Genomic DNA, 17,991 nt, shown 5'->3' on the forward strand with positions numbered 1-17,991 from the left:
GGCAACTCCCTTTTTTCCCTGCCTGTCCTTCCTGAACAAGCTGCACCCTACTATGCCAATATTCCAGTCATGTGTATTATCCCACAAAGTCTCTGGGATGTCAACTATGTCATAGTTGTGTTTATTAACTAGCATTTCAAGTTCTTCCTGTTTATTCCCCATACTTCTTGCATTAGTATACAGACATCTAAGACACTGATTTGATTTCCCCCCCTGTTCTCTCTTGTCTCTCCCTTATCCCTGTTATAACAGTCTATGCTCCCCCCAGATTCTGACCTTTTCCCCAGGTCTCCAAGTTTTTGACTTACCTTCTCTTAAACAAACTAGGGAAATACAATCTAGATAGAGCTATGATAAGGTGGATGCATAACTGGCTGGAAAACCATTCCCAGAGAGTAGTTATCAGTGGTTTGCAGTCAAGCTGGAAGGGCATATTGAGTGGGGTCTCGCAGGGATCATTTCTGGGTCTGGGTCTGGTTCTGTTAAACATCTTCATCAATTATTTACATAATGGCATAGAGAGTACACTATAAAGTTTGTGGACAATAACAAGCTGGGAGGGGTTACAAGTGCTTTGGAGGATACGATTATAATTCAAAATGATCTGGACAAATTGGAGAAATGGTCTGAAGTAAATAGGATGAAATTCAATAAGGACACATGCAGAGTACTCCACTTAGGAAGGAACAATCAGTTGTACACATACAAAATGGGAAATGACTGTCTAGGAAGGAGTACTGCGGAAAGGGATCTGGGGTTCATAATGGATCACAAGCTAAATATGAGTCAACAGCGTAACGCTGTTGCAAAAAAAGCAAACATCATTCTGGGATGTATTAGCAGGAGTGTTGTGAGCAAGACAAGAGAAGTAATTCTTCCACTCTACTCCACGCTGATTAGGTCTCAACTGGAGAATTGTGTCCAGTTCTGGGCACCGCATTTCAGGAAAGATGTGGACAAACTGGAGAAAGTCCAGAGAAGAGCAACAAAAATGATTAAAGGTCTAGAAAACATGAGCTATCAGGGAAGATTAAAAAAAGGTGGGTTTGTTTAGTCTGGAGAAGAGAAGATAGAAGGGACATGATAACAGTTTTCAAATACATAAAAGGTTGTTACAAGGAGGAGGGAGCAAAATTGTTGTTCTCAACCTCTGAAGGTAGGACAAGAAGCAATGGACTTAAATTGCAAGGGAGGTTTAGGTTGGACATTAGGAAAAACTTCCTAACTGTCAGGGTGGTTAATTACTGGAATAAATTGCCTAGGCAGGTTGTGGAATCTCCATCATTGGAGATTTTTAAGAGCAGGTTAAACAAACCCCTGTCAGTGATGGTCTAGATAATACTTAGTCCTGCCATGAGTGCAGGGGACTAGACTAGATGATCTCTCATGGTCCCTTCCAGTCCTATGATTCTATGTTTTCCATGTAGGGAAACTGAGGAATGGTGATAGAGACTTGCCCAGGGTTACAGAGGAAATCTGAGACCAAGCCATGATCTGAACCTAGATCCCATGCTTTAACTATAAATCCATCCTTCCTCCTGACATCAAATCTTACTCTACACTCTGCAGATATAACATCTAAATAATACAGAATAAAACTAAACCATAACTTGTATAATCTTTAGAAATATTTTAAAAATATCTGTTACAGCTTTATCAGGTTGAGAATTTGATTTATAAGGAAAAATTTGAATAGTTGAAGTTCAGACTTTGGTATTCTAACTCACACTGAGTAGAACCGTACCTCTGTAAGTAGTACCATTGTTGTAAGTGGGATGTCTCATGACATAAGATACTATTCAGTCTGAATAAAAGTGTAAACAGGATTTACCACAGAGTACAGCCGTAGCCAGTGAGAGCAAAGGTGGCAGAATCAGGCACTAAAAAGGTATGGCATTGGTCAAAATATAGTTAAGAGGAGACAGTTGGAGTGGAAACTATCTGCAGATGTTAGAAGGGTGCAGACACCAAGACATGAATTGTTTAGGGCAGCATAAGGGAATGGGGGTAATGGCATTAATTTAAAGAAAAGAAAACTTAGAATGAGTACCAGGAAAACTCTTTTACCTGTGATATCATTTAGATCATGTTACAGCCTGCCACAGAAAGTGGTAGAAGCTCCGTCGATTAAGTCATTTAAAACTGGACTTGTGGAAGCATCACAAAAATATACTGTAGGAATGAAATCCTGCACAGCCAGTGGCATGTACTTTAGGTCCTAAGGCAGTATGTCTTTTCAATTTTTAATATTATGGATTCTATGGCCAGAAGTTGTTCAACTGATCTAATAATAATTCTATTTCAACAGTTACAAATTGACAAAAATGATCTATAAAAAAAATTGCACTACTGTGCCTATATTACCACTACATCAAAACCAGATTATATATTATTTGTAATGGCATAATTGAAACCTAGCTGATATTTATTTTAAAAGGATATTTCTGACAGAATAAAAAATATTTTAATAGGCAGCACTACAGATATTTTGGGAAGGTTTACAGACCTTACTTCTGATGTATCTATTTCCTCTCTTACCTAGATGAGCTGTATTTTTTTAAAAAAAGCAGAGGTATTAAATGTCAAACCTGCACAATGCAGCCTTTAACAAACCAGAAATCTGGTATAAAGTTAAATGTGCAATTTTTAAATAATTTTTTTTTATTTGTGCCAGGTAATAATCACTGGATTCAAAGGGGAAACAAGAGCCCTCCCATGATTCAGTATTTCTAAATGCTAATGTTGCCACAATAACATGTGTCCTAAAGACTCAAGAAGATGCTGTGGATTTTCATAGCTGTGCTGAAGGTAAAGGTGTATGAGCTTTGAATGGGAGTGAGGTAGTTAAAATAACAAAATGAAGAAACTGTATGTGCTGATATTTGGTGGTCCTGAACTGGAACACTATCTATTGGTGCAAAAACCAAGCCATCTGGAGCATTTCATTTTGATTTACAAATGTCTTGGATAGAAAGCAAAACTAAAAAAAAAAAAAAAAAAAAAAACAGTTCTGTATGTCTAGAAAATTTTTATTTTTCAGTTTGACATTTGCTACTTTGCTTCTGCAGATGCCAAAATCTATATGCTTCTAGACTTAAAAAATTAAAGAGGTGGGTTTTAGTTCACTGGTTAAACTGTTACTGTTTAACCAGTGTCACTGTTAAACTGTTATCACTTTAACTCTTTAAAAAATGACAGTTTGCACTATCCCCAGTTTTTAAAAGATTTGCAAGCGTTTCTATTACCAACCCTGAAAGTATTTTCAGGGGTTTAATAACTTAGCAGTGAGAGAAAAAAAATTCTCTGAGTTAACAACTTGACCTACATTGGCTCAGGATCAAACAGATTTACAAAATTTGAAAAAAGAAACCTGTTTACCCATCTCTCATCCCCAGTTCAAGTTGGCAGTAGCTCTGAATATTACATAAGAGGCCTGAAGAATTCTATGGAACCTTAAGACTTATTTCTGAGGTACAAACTATTGAGTTCTGGGGCCTGGTTTCCATTTTCCTACAGCATGAAAGCTATTTCATGTTATTTAAACATTTTTTGAACACCTGAATACTTAAAAATGATCAAATAAACTATACACTGAACTAATTCAATGTTATCATTCTCTTCTTTCCTCTTCTGCTGTCACTCCCTTCCTTCCCCCTGTCCTAGTGTCACTATTTCCAGCATAATGGGAAATGCTCTCCTGAAAACCCCTGGTCACCCTCTGCCTTAAATAGTTAATAAATAACATCAATTACATATATTCTCTATATTTAAATGAAGGCAACATTTGCTCTAATTTATTCAAACTCTGAGTGAAATTTACACTTCCCAGCACCTCAAAGCCGGGGTAAACAGGCTTTTTTTTGGGTTAAATTAAACTGGGGTGGAGTCATCCTACCTCTCCTCCTGAGCCAGAGTGCCTGTGTAGCTGGCCCAATAAATAATAATAATAATATTGCAATTTGCAATAATAAATGCAAATATCACCAATGGTCGGTCCTATACCTTGAAGCAATACTAAACTGCAGTCCTTATATTATGGAGAAGCCAGTCATGGATCCATAATGAAAGCTGAGTTGAGTTTTGCATCTAAAGCAAGGATCCAACCTCTTTGTTATATATGAAGAATATATTGTATCCTCCCCAAAATTACAGCACTGTAATTGTGTACACAATGATTTATCTGAGAATTTACAGGAAATCATCAGTTTATGAGCTAAAATTAATTTTAAAATTGGGTCCTTCAAGAAATTTAGCAGGGGTACCAAACCTTTTCTTGTCCTGAATGAACTCAACAACAGAATTACACAGACTCTCAAAAAGTGTCCATGTAGATCAAACTCATTGAAATCTCAGGCATACACTGCATTTGAAGAAATTTAGTTATAATTATCCTAACTTATCCTAACATTTTTGTTTCTGACTGTCATTATTACAATAAAATATTGACGGGTCAACAGCTCAGGTCACTCTCAGCTGCAGCTATTGTGGCATCAGAGGCAACAATCAACCAATGCTTTCCTTCTACAGCAAACTGAAGTAGCTAATTCTTTCTATTCAATTCTGCTACGGATCTATTGGTTGTAATGGATCAGTGGTATCAGAAAGTTGAGTGAATAAATGTGTCAAGCCTTCCTATGGGCATGTTACTTGGCCCAACTGTCACTACTTCTTAAAGGTATGCTATGCTGAAAACCTGTGTTACAAGAGAATTAAGGCTGAGAGTATGTATTAGTAATTTAAGAGTAAAAATATTATAGGTTATTATATTTATATAATATAAACTGTTATAACTAGTTACAGTTATAATTACACAAAATAATTACAAATCCCAGAAAATCAGAGTTAAACTTAAAAGAAATCCAAACATGTTAAGGCTCCTACACAATAAGCTCTCTAGTGATGAGCAAAATATTAAGGGGGGAGGAATGAATGTGTCTTTAAAAATCAGCTTGCTCTAAAATGCATTGACTATAATTGCATAGTAGCACTACAGGGCACAGTTAATATCGTTCAGGTGCTCTGTTGCCAATGTTATCATGGCTCATCAAGTTATATTTTAACATACCGCCATGCACACGGTGGTGTATCTCCCTATGCTGAATATGGGACACCTGGTAAGCAAGTTAAACCGCAATCAATCAGAACTATGCAGTACAAACATTCAAATTAACATCAGGTTGACTGAGCCCCCATTAAAAAGAAATACTGTGTAGTTGGATTCTTTTTATTTACCTTCTTATCGTTAAGGCTTTAGGGTTCACAAGGGGAGAGAAGGGACACACACCCACCCATACCCCTCTCTCGCACAGGGTGGGTGACCGATCAACCCGACCCTCCCTGCCCAACACTCTCCACCCTCCATGCCTCGCTGGGCCACCGGGATGAACCCGCCTCTCCCGGTACTTGGCGCCGCGTCTTCCCAAGGCAATGCATGTGTGTGTGGGGGGGGGGTGGTAAGCAGGGTCACATGCCCCCACCCAGATTTCTGCCAGGGTTCACACCAGAACGTGGCCAGCAGCAGCATTTCAGCACTGTGCAGGACGAAAGGGATGGGAACCGCTTCCAGCTACAGGGGAGGGTGGGAGAGAGGGAAGACCTCACCCATGTCTTTGCAGAGCTCATCCCTTCCCCCGATCCTACCCCCACCCCCTGTAGGTTAGGGGCAAGAACAGGCTGGAAATCACTCCTCCACCTCCCCGCCTTTACTCCAGAGCTTGGCTGAGGGGTGGAGAGGATGCCCCGTGCCAGTGCTTTGCGGGGTTTGGCTCCTTCTGGCCAGTGCTCTGGGCCGGAGGGTCTTGGGCTTTCCCAGGTTGCTGGCCCAGCCAGAGGCAGTGGGGGAAGGAAGGAGCCTGCTGGCCAGGTTGCTGGTGACCTGAGCACTCTGCCCAGGGGCTGATTCTCTGCACAGCACTGGGAGAGGGACATGCCCCGCCAGAGGGATATGGAGGAGCAGCGGAGCTGAGGAGGGCGAAGGGGCAAAGCAGGGAGAGGACAGCGAGAGGAGGAGCAAGTAAAGGGACAATGGATGGGCAGCAGAGGCGACACGTAACTGGATGCTGCCTGGCATCTGCCTGCACTCACTGGCCACTGCAGCTTGCAGCACGCAGCCAGCACCGGCTGGAAACAAGATGCGGGGATGGGGTTCTGCTGGCCGAGACCAGGCACGCAGCGGGGGCCGTGCTGACAGACCAATAGGGGGAGCAGCCTGGCCCCGCATGCTGCATCTTCACCCCGCCACCAGGCTTGCACACCCATCACTGGCCACTGGACCCCCCACTCACCACCAGTGGGCGGGTGGCTGGTGAGCAGGGATCCGACCAGTAGCAGGACCCCCCAGTACTGATGGGGGAGAGGCAAAAAATATGGGACAATTTGCCCATTTTTAAGAAAAAGTTGATACACCTGTAGGCAGGCTTAAATACAGGACTGTCCCTTTAAAAACAGGACATCTGGTCACTCTAGCTATGCACAATCTTGCAAAGCCATATTTGCATGAGTATTCCCTACTGTATGACTGCAATAGGGCTACCTGCTTGAGTAAGTATGAGTAAGGATCCACAATAGTGCCCCAAAATTACTACTTGGAGTCGGAATCACATCTTATTTCTCTGGTAAGTACCATGCATATTATGATGCCATTATTTAATAATAAATAATATTAAGGTTTCAGAGTAGCAGCCGTGTTAGTCTGTATCTGCAAAAAGAAAAGGAGTACTTGTGGCACCTTAGAGACTAACAAATTTATTAGAGCATGAGCTTTCGTGAGCTACAGCTCACTTCATTGGATGCATAGAATGGAACAAATAGTAAGAAGATATATATATACACATACAGAGAAGGTGGAAGTTGCCATACAAACTGTAAGAGGCTAATTAATTAAGATGCGCTATTATCAGCAGGAGAAAAAAATTTTTGTAGCGATAATCAAGATGGCCCATTTAGACAGTTGACAAGAAGGTGTGAGGATACTTAGCACAGGGAAATAGATTCAATATGTGTAATGACCCAGCCACTACCAATGTGATATATGCCATCATGTGCCAGCAATGCCCCTCTCCCATGTACATTGGCCAAACTGGACAGTCTCTAAGCAGAAGAATAAATGGACACAAATCTGACATCAGAAATCATAACATTCAAAAACCAGTAGGAGAACACTTCAACCACTCTGGCCACGCAGTAAAAGATTTAAGGGTGGCAATTTTGCAACAGAAAAACTTCAAAAACAGACTCCAAGGAGAAACTGCCGACCTTGAATTACTATGCAAAATAGATACTATTAACTTGGGTTTGAATAGAGACTGGGAGTGGCTGGGTCATTACACACATTGAATCTATTTCCCTATGTTAAGTATCCTCACACCTTCTTGTCAACTGTCTAAATGGGCCATCTTGATTATCACTACAAAAGTTTTTTCTCCTGCTGATAATAGCTCATCTTAATTAATTAGCCTCTTACAGTTTGTATGGCAACTTCCAACTTATCTGTATGTGTGTGTATATATAGCTATATATATATCTTATTATATGTTTCATTTATGCATCCGATGAAGTGGGCTATAGCCCACGAAAGCTTATGCTCTAATAAATTTGTTGGTCTCTAAATAATATTAAGTATTTCTTTTATTATCTATGTCCATCTCCTCAACACTATTAGCCTTGACACTCTTGTTTATCCCTTTCAGCCACAACCATCTTTGCGCTTTCTACCATACCCCTTTCTAAATGAAATATCCTGCCTGAACTAGTCCATAAAACCAATACCAGGTCCTCCTACTAATCTCTAACCAATACTTACTTATACTATGACATATGCAAGAAACTAGTCATCTAATAAGGCATTAGGTTGAAGGCCACTTGGGCATACTTGATACTAATTATAGGAGGGAAAAGATTTTACATTTTCTCTTTCTCCTCCCACCCTCTTTGTTGCTTGCCCATGAAGATTATAAAGATTGTGGGGGCAGGAATTATTTATCTACATATATGGAAAGTCCCTAGAGCATTGTGAATGCTACCATAATAAAATTATAATAGCCATAATAATGATCAAATAGAAATAGCAAAGGAACTTATCTAATGCACTGGATCAATTATATGCATTTTATATTTTGAAAATGCAAAAATTTCTTTTGAGAACATTAAAGATCTGACAAAAGCCCAATAAGTCAGCATTAAAACTGTCATTTGATGTGCACAATTGTATCTTTTCTTTAAAAAATAGTATGACTTAAGGATGAAGTGTTAGCATTAATTCTGAGTTTCCTGGGGCTTTTGTTGTTTTAAGTCAGACCCTCAGCTTTACCGGTGTCTTGTATTTAATTGTAGTACTACTGTTTATTCAAGTGATAGTAGCACATTCTGTGATAAATAAAATGGGCATTTATCAAAGGTAACTTGCCAGTTATAAATGTCAAACATAAGCATTGTAAGACAAATATAAATTGTCTATCTGGAGCTTACATTTATCTTATTTCAAGTCTTTGGATAATCAACATTTGTGCAACAGTGTTCACATTTGAATTATTGAAGAATATTTTTGGAAAGAGGAAGATACAATAGGTTACCTGATTTAATTAATATTAGCGTAAAAAGAAAATATTAAAAATGCTATTTCCTATATAATATTGGAGAAGAAGAAGAAAGTAGTGTGTTTAGGGTTGTAAACTTTGAATCCAAGGTTTGGATTCAAGGTTTAAAGTTACTTAAATTAGCAAGTACAACAAAATTTCAGAGGAGGCATAATATGATAGCGGTAGTCAGTCTAGATGGATTTGCATTAATATACAACAGTTTAATTTTAATGTAATGAGATATGCATTAACTACATAAAAGAGAGGCCATTCCAGGCTGTGAATAACCTTGACCAACTCTCAAAAATAAAATTCACATATAGCACAATACATAATAGATCCATTGAGAACACTACCCTGACAGCAATATAAGTATTACAAACATTTAATAATAAAACCTCCCACCTCCCTTTGGTCCATAAGGAAGAGACAGGCCTTGCAGCATGCCAAAGGTTAACAAAGTTGGGCAGAGCCTTAATGGTAAAAAAAGTCCAGCCATCAGCACTCCTCCCTTTTATACCAGCAAAGCATTCTTGCATCCTTCAAGTTAATGCACCAAAGATAGAAAGGATACTCACAGTTAAAACCGGGTTCAATATTGTTTCCAGCTTCAAGGCTGTTTATTGTGATTTGGAAGATGATGTGCAGCAGCAGGAATGATAGACTGATGAAACACAAGGATTTTAATAACCTTCCTGTATGTCCTAGAAGACACAATATTGAGATGTACATAGTTGGGAGAAGTTCCAAAGAGTCAAAATAGTGTTTAAAATTATCCAAGCATAGAAATTTTGTAAAAATCTGGTAAATGGAAAAGGTTTCTAAAGCAAACCAGTTATCCACTAGTTATGAATGTTACCTTGAGGGTTTCTGTCACTCATATCACAGTATACAGCACAATTATAACAAATGTTTAAATATGGCACTTCAGTTATAAAAACCCTTGATTATAACTCATACAATATTTTCCTCAAATGTTTTTTAGAAATTATCTAGAATCTCCAGATATCAGTCTTAATGAAGAAAATTTTAAAATATTTCTATCACCTAATCATCTGACATATACACTGTAAATAAGCAAATGTTGATTAACATTCCGAAAGGCAAAGAGAAAGAGCTACCAACCTGTTACTCCTTTAATTACATACAACATGGCCAGAAAGGTTAGCAACTTAAAACTGCTGTGATGGTCAGAAGGAGCATAGACACTCTTTTAAAATGAACGCTTTCCTTTGTACAAACTGGGGTTGACAGACAGGCTAGCTGATCAGTCTCCTTTGGTAGCTTTTTGGAAATAATTTTCAACAGACTAGGAGACGATTTTCCCATAGGCACTTAGTTGTTGATTCTCTATGACTTGCTGGAGATCCACGTCAGACAACAAATAAAAAACGTTTGGAAGAGATTTTGAAAATGTCCTCATACGTCCCCAGCAGTGTCCTGCCTTTCCCATCAAAAGTGAGAATTGAAAGAAAAGAGTGAATTCAGAAGAGAAGAGATGGGAATTTTGTAAATCACTGATATTTCTTCAGAAAACAACATTCTTTTTAAAATCTAAAATGTATTGCTACTAAAAAATGGGCAAGAACTATCCATTTGTCTGCCTTAACTATAATGAAAAAAAATAAATAAAAAGTTGCATCTCCATGGTACCTTCCACCCAACCTTCCATAAATTTACTTTCAGATCAAATCTATGAAGTTGGTAAGTATTATTAGCCAAATTTTACACATCAAAAAACAGAGATCTTGGCCAAAGTGATATAGAAAGCCTGTGGCAGAACTGATGGGGACAAAGGCTCCTCCAATTCCCCATAACTCCCAAATTTGTGATTAAATGACTTTCTCCCTCAAGTATCCAATGGCTCATGGAAGGGAGTTGCTTCAACAACCACGGAGACAGGAGCAGACCAAAAATAGGGGTTGTGGTGCACTATAGGTCTCTTTCAGAGAATCCCTCTTGAAATTTGATAGGAACCATGTAACTATTTACATTATAGACAAAGATACAAAGGCACTGGGATTCAGATATATAAGGCAGCACTGGGATTCAGGAGACCTGGATTCCATTCCCAGCTCTGCTCCTGACTCGTTGTGTTACCTTCAGCAAGGCACTTCACATCTCTGTACCTCTCTTTTCACCCTTTGTCCAACTTATCCATTTCAACTGTAAGCTCTGCAGGGCATAGAATGTCTCTTATTACATACACAACTCCTACTATAACTGCACTCTGATTTCAGTTGGGGCCTTTAGGCATTCTCATACTAGTACAGCTAGAACTACTAAATATAGAGAGGCCAAGTTTATAGTGGTTAGTTATATTCAGATACTACTCTCTAATATGGATACTACCGGAACAGATGCTTTAGATATGCAGTTTGATTACACAGCTGACAAAACGCCATGAATTTATTTTTGTTGATACAAATGTGGAAGGTTAATGACGCTCTATAACTTGATAATTCTATCATGGCCACACTTTTCCATTTCACTCTTGTCTCAGAATAAGGAACCATTTAAAGGCATGTCATAATGCTATCAATTTAAAATCTCTTTCAGACCCAATCACGCTATTCATTATATTCCTGACAGACCGTTTAGTAGATTACCATGAAACTCTCATTTCTGATATACTTCAAGTGCTCTTATAATATGACCCCATATTAATACAGGGACATCACCATTACTTAAAATGATGTTTCTTTTCATAAATACCATCAGCAATATTGTAATTTGTATTCACTGATAATGTGCATCCAAGAAATCAAGTACTACTTGCAGGAATGCTCAAATAAAGCAAATTTTAAAGTTTGCACACAGAGTTACTTGATGATAGTGAACTGAGTTCACAGGCACAACTATCCACAATTGAAATGGTACATTTTTATGGGATTAAACTTGACACAGCAGGGGATCATGGCTTCTAATTGCCCTCACCAAACTCTGGCACAAAGACAATTAAACAAGCATCTGACCACTACTTTTGCCCCACATGTGCACATCCAGCTATTTTCTGCCAATGTGTGTTATGATGACAGAAAATTACAGACTAGTCAGAGTAGCAGCCGTGTTAGTCTGTATCCGTAAAAAGAAAAGGAGTACTTGTGGCACCTTAGAGACTAACAAATTTATTAGAGCATAAGCTTTCATTAGCTCACGAAAGCTTATGCTCTAATAAATTTGTTAGTCTCTAAGGCACCACAAGTATCCCTTTTCTTTTTACAGATTAGTCAATACAACGTACTTGGGAAATAATCCAAACTCCACTAAAGTCCATAGACTTCAATGAGCTTTGGATCAGGCTCTTGATCTACTTTTATAGAGGAGGGAACACCTTAACAGGATGGAGGGAAGGGTTCCTAAAACTCCTTACCACAGCAGTAGCCCAGAAGTAGTTAAATAATCTAGACCAGGACCAGACTACACTATTCACAGCTAGGACTACATGCCCACACACAAGTACTTTGCGTTAGAACTGGGCAAAAAATTTCAAATAGTTTATTTGCCAAGAAATGTAGTTTTGGTGACCCAAAACTATTGCATATTTGACATGAATTTCCCAAATAGCTTCAGCTAGAAATGTGTTGTTTTGGACATCAGGCGCTAGTTGCAAAACAGCATTAGTGTCATCTCCCTAACAATGCTGAGCACCACTTGGGATGTGGGAGATCCAGGTTCAATTCCCTGTTGATGTAGAGGCGGGATTTGAACTTAGGTCCCCCACACTGCAGGAGAGTGCCTATGCCACTGGGCTATGAGGTGTCTGGGAACAGGTCTCCCAAACTCTGCTGTTGAAGTTGTTCCACTTTATATAAAATAGTTGCATAGTCATTGATGTGGACACTGTGGCAAAATGAGGAGAGAGACATGCATGTAATTAAGTGGCAGGCTCCATGGCTGCAACTTTTATTAAATTTTCACACAGGAGAGGAGCACTACCCGCCCATCACCCATACTCTGCTATGCCAGGCATTTAACTAGTTCCAGTGTGGGCGCCTTACTATATAACCCATAACTGGTGCCAGGGTTACAGGACTCCTTACCATACAATCCATAATGCAGGGTAGGCTACTCTTCAACCTACCCTCCAGGACTCAGGCCAATTCTCTCGATTTTAGTGTGAGTCTCGTGATATTTGGTGTTTTTCTTACATCACCAGTTCCTGGATTCATGTCACTTCATGAGAACTGAAAATTTCATTAAAAATAAAATAAGTTTCTGACCCTTGTGCTTGCACAGAAATGCTTGAAAACATGAACCCTATCACCTCAAAAACCAGGAGACAAATAAAAAGAACACAGTAAGTTTATGTGCTGAAATCTCATGATTTAAAGTCAGTCTTCTGATGTTTGAATGTTTAGTCTGAGACCACAAACAGCAGAATTCTTTAATCATATGGTTATTGCATGGTGTCATTACAGAGCAGAGTTAAGGGCTTTGAGGGCCCTAACTGGAGGAATCCTATACCTTACAATTGGATTTCTTTTACCTTAACTCTGATTTTCCTGGGTTTATACCCCTTGGTTTCAGGATAACTACAACATCTCTGTATTGCATTTTACCCTAAATTACTGATATGCACTTTTAACTTTAGCTCCTATGTTAACAGCTTTTGTGTGGGAATCCTCAGACATTTATGTTTACCAAAGAGTATTTTAGCTGGTTACAGCAGAAATAACGTGAAAATACAAGCCACTATTTATGCAATTTTTGCTAATATGTGGAATATTAATATTAATATAAATATTTCATGTATAATTATCTCCTGAAATGGTTTCTAGTTAATGGCTTATACATGTCCTATGAAGTATGGGTGGAATTTTCTAAAGTGCTTGGTGCTGGCTCACCACTTCTCCCATAGAAGTCAAAAGGCATTTGGCCATTGACCTCAAATGAGAGCAAAATGAGGCCGAAGATGAATGATTTTGAAAATCCCATCCTATATTTTCATACCTAATGCACACAGATTGGGGGAGGGGGAGACACCTTTCCAGGAGGCAAAATATTTTTAGGCTACCTTCTCAATTGGATTTTTCAGATGTGAGACTTCAGTTACAAGTGAGACTCTTAGTGCCTCAATATCACATTTAACGTTATAATGAGAGCAAAATAAAGACGAAAGGTCTACCACCACAATGTTTAAATCTGGACTTTACCTCCCCCCAAAGTTTCAGCAGTGCTAAAAACTGGAAGTTTGGTTCTGGCCAATTGCAAGTATAAAGAAAAAAATGTTACTGAATTTTGCATGAAAATCTGTCATTTTCATGACAAGTATTAAAATTAGATACATATACATATGTACACAAAAGGTTAAATATGGAATATAAACTTTGACCCACCTACCTACTTTATCCACCTTCTGCTTGACAGGAAAGCCATCTATTTTAGTAGGTATAGTTAATAATACTATTGGCTACAAAGTTCCTGTCAATTCTTTTCTTGAATTCACCAATATTTTCTGCTCTTATGATCCTCTAGTCTATATTCCGATGATCCTGGGAGAAGCAGGCGCTAATCAGATATCAGTTCCAAACAAAGACTAAGAGATCAATTTTTCAAGGTGCTGAACATTCTAGCCCAATCCAATAAAGCACTTATGCATGTACCTAACTTTAAGTACAAAAGTAGTCCCACTGAATGGGACTACAGTCAAGCACATTTAATTTTTTTTGCTGTATTGTGCCAGAGTGTACTTTGTAGGATCAAATGCTAAGGAGTTTAAGACACCCAATTACTCCTGAAAGCCAGTGGGACTTAGGATCCTAGGTCCCTTAGGATCCCTTGAAAACCCCAGCATTATACATTACAGTTTTCTAAGTTGTCATGTAGTCTTTGTAAGAGCTGATGTAAAGAGCTGCAGAGTGGAAGCCACTTTCACTGCCCAACAACACATTTTATTGATCTTACAAAACCTAGTAACTATGCTACATATTCTTGAGTGCCATCTACTTACCTATTAAGTGTTTACATATACACAGATATGGGAACTCTCTTGTAATAAGGTTAAACATTAAACATCTCCTGCATTCCACCCCAGAGATAACTCCTAAGTAAAGTGACAACTGTATGTACAGGATAGTTTTAAACAGCTCACTGGGAACATTTAGGTACAAAGGGACCCTTGAATTGTTTGATATTTGTGTCTATCTGTATATTTTCCTTGCTCTGCAGGATTGTTTAACCAGGTTGTAATTTGCACAGTGTTTGATATGTTTTGAATAATCAGAGATACAAAGATTGTGTTAATAGCACTGATACAGGGTTGTTCATCTCTAAAGTGGTGGATTACAACAAGGCAAAGGCTATGAATAAAGAAAAGGGGAATGCAATAGTTTGAAAGGATTTTATTTAGAATAAAATTTGATAGTGATGTGCTTTCTATACTGTATATTTATACAATGGCAAATCATTAATCCACAGATTACAAAAATTAGACATTGGCACAAAACCTGAAAAAAAGATTACTTCCATTCAGTGAGCATTAAATATGCTTCCTAAGTAGGACCCATGCAAATAAAATGCTTAAGTCATCCTGCAGTTGCCATGTTTTCTTTTTTTGTTTTTGTTTCCCCCCACCAAAGAAAAATTTACTTTCTTCCTTTCTTGCAAATAGTATAGTTTTTTCTGCTACATTGTAAGCATTCCATTACCCTGCAGCCTGTCTAAATTTAGATAAAGATTAATACTATATATAAAATCTATTTTAATACATTTTAAGAATTCTTTGCACTTCAACACTACTTTCTACCCAAGGAATTTGCTTCTAGTACAGCCAAGGTAGATGACAGCTCTAAGCATCACAAAAACACTAACTGGCTAACTTGCTGGGAGTCTCAGCAAGAGGCAAGAAATGAAAGAATTAATGAACGCCCCTGTCCATGCCATACTTGCATGGGACCAAGCCCCACAAAATGTACATCTACATCCAATAGCTCCAGAGCTCCAAGTTGTGTCGTAGAGGGAGGGATCCAAGGTGTGAAGGTCAAATCTACATCCTAACTTCCCCAATACCACAAGAATTTTCAGATCCAGTGCTTCCACTCCAAATTTCCCCCAAGTTTGTCGGATTTTGATCTGATTTTTTAGGTTCATTTCCATCTCTAGTGTGAGTTAAGAGCCCAATCAAGAACTCTGATTATTACTGTGCCCTAGTATAAAAGAAAAATGTTAACAGAAGGAATGTTAAAACTATATATAAATCCCATTTTGATCAAATTTTAAGCAAAATATTATATTATAATAAAATGCTGTCTATCCCGATTAGCATCCTTTCATAGAATCATAGACTTTAAGGTCAGAGGGGACCATTATGACCTTTAACATTACAAATTCTTGTATTTTTTGTGAGAGCTCATATGTCATTAAAAACATGTTTATCAACAAATTTTTAACTTTACCTTCTGTAAACAAATTAACTATTGTTTATTTCTATGTAAAACACAGATGCTTATCTGCCTTTATTTCTTTTCTCTCTCTCTCTCATTTTAATTAGGATACTATTGAATTTCAGCACACATAAAAATGAATAAAAATGTTAACAGGTATGTCTGATTATGTTTACAGGAATGTAAAATGGACTTGGGTAAACCTGACAGTCAAAAGAGTTGTGTAATTTAAAGTAACCTGATTTAGAAATGAAAACAGAAAAAGACCTACATAGAAAAATAAATGCCTACTTACTCTAGCTTCTTGCAAGACTTCCTGTTTTTTCTAGAAATTTTCATGCCCAGAATACTATTAGAACTGAGCTACATCCTCTGCATCAATAGACAATGCCATCCTTCAGCCAGTTATAATCTTTGACTAGCAAGTTTACAGAGGCAAGTTACCCATTTTGTTAAAATATTTTTCCAGAGAAGTCTTAGAACTTAATCACTCATTATTTTTCCAGAGGATCATTGCAGACTTTTGTAGTGTTAAACAGCTACTTCAGTTTTACAGGAAATAAAAACTATTTTATACACTAGTATATACAAATATTGCAAAATTTTATGCCAAGATATTTAGTTATAAGAGTTTGAATTTTCTGGTGTACAGACCCTAGATGAAATGGGTAGAGTGACTGTGGTTCTTCAAATTGTCTTGTCCACATGTATTCCAATGACGTTCACATGAACCCTGTGCCCTCCAGTTCATATTATTTTGGCCAACAGTGTCCACTGGGAGCTGGGACTGCAATTTGAGTGTCCTTATACATCCAAAGGGCATAAAGGGCAGGGTGACTCCAACTGTTCCTCACTTCCTTCGCCAATTTAGAATGCAGGTATTATAGAACTCCACAGTAGCGTGGAAGGGCAGGTAGCATATATGAATAATGTCTCAAAGAACCACTGTAACTGTAAGGTAGATGACAGTTGCTTGCCCATATATATAGAGAGAGAGAGAAAGAGAGAGAGAGAGAGAACTGATGTGGGCTCACAAATAATAAAAAAATTCAATGGAGGTGGGAACCAGGAGTCTAACTAATGATTACTGAAAGACATCCCTGCCAAAAAAAACAGACTGGGATATTTTGTGATTAAGCAGATTGGTCCTCATACTGGCAACAAGAGGGTTAATGAGAGAACCTGTGAACCCAAACTGGCCCTATCACACTACACCTGCAACAGATGTCAGTCGTGGAAACTGGAGTTAAAAGGAGGAGACCTGGGCCAGTTTTGGATTGCCCAGGAAGGAGAGCTGAGCTCTGTTTCTCCTGATGTGAGAGAGGGTTGCAGCCCAGAGACGGGGATAGCTTGCTGTTGGATTAACTTCCTGCTAGATGGGACAACCACTGGGAGGCTGGCCTGACTGAGTACAGACTGCTTGGAGACAAGCCCTGAATAGAAATGCAGGTTCTCACTGAAGGTTTTGAGTTGTGGGGTTTTGTTCCTGATTTCTTTGAGATCTTAATATCCTGGATGCAGTAGGACTGAATTGTGCCTTGGCCAGAGGCAAGCACCAGTATCTAAAACACTAGTATCTCTGACCTCAGAAGAGGCAACGACCTGCCAGCTGAGATCTGTGGTCTGATGGGCCACAAGGGGTATTGCAGAAGCAAATCTGGTCATGTGCTTTCATGATGGAGTGGACCTGTGTGTTGAACTCCAAGTAGCTGCCCAACATATTTCGACCATGGGCACACTTCTCAAAAAAGATTCGGAGGCTGGCTGCCTGAACCCTGGTGGAGTAAGCTGTGAATCTTTCCAGAGAGCCTACATTAGCTAATTCATACCATAGTCCACTGGCTCTCAACCTTTCCAGACTATTGGACCATTTTCAGAAATCTAATTTGTCTTGTGTACCCCAAGTTTCACCTCACTTAAAAACTACTTGCTTACAAAAATCAGACATAAAAATACAAAAGCGTCACAGCCCACTATTACTGAAAAGATTGCTGACTTACTCATTTTTATCATATCAAATAAACAATTTG

General features: G+C 38.5%; 1 protein-coding gene across 1 annotated transcript in view; it reads right to left on the reverse strand.

Moving 5' to 3' along the window:
* The window catches only part of PIEZO2 (piezo type mechanosensitive ion channel component 2), a 432,480-nt gene that overhangs the window by 266,685 nt on the left and 147,804 nt on the right, over positions 1-17,991 (reverse strand). The window contains exon 3 of the mRNA XM_037892875.2: positions 9,155-9,280. Coding sequence (XP_037748803.1) covers positions 9,155-9,280 — 126 coding nt within the window. The remainder of the gene's footprint in view (positions 1-9,154; positions 9,281-17,991) is intronic.

Source organism: Chelonia mydas, chromosome 2 (genome assembly GCF_015237465.2).
Source record: "Chelonia mydas isolate rCheMyd1 chromosome 2, rCheMyd1.pri.v2, whole genome shotgun sequence".
In the NCBI taxonomy this organism is placed as follows: Eukaryota; Metazoa; Chordata; order Testudines; family Cheloniidae; genus Chelonia; species Chelonia mydas.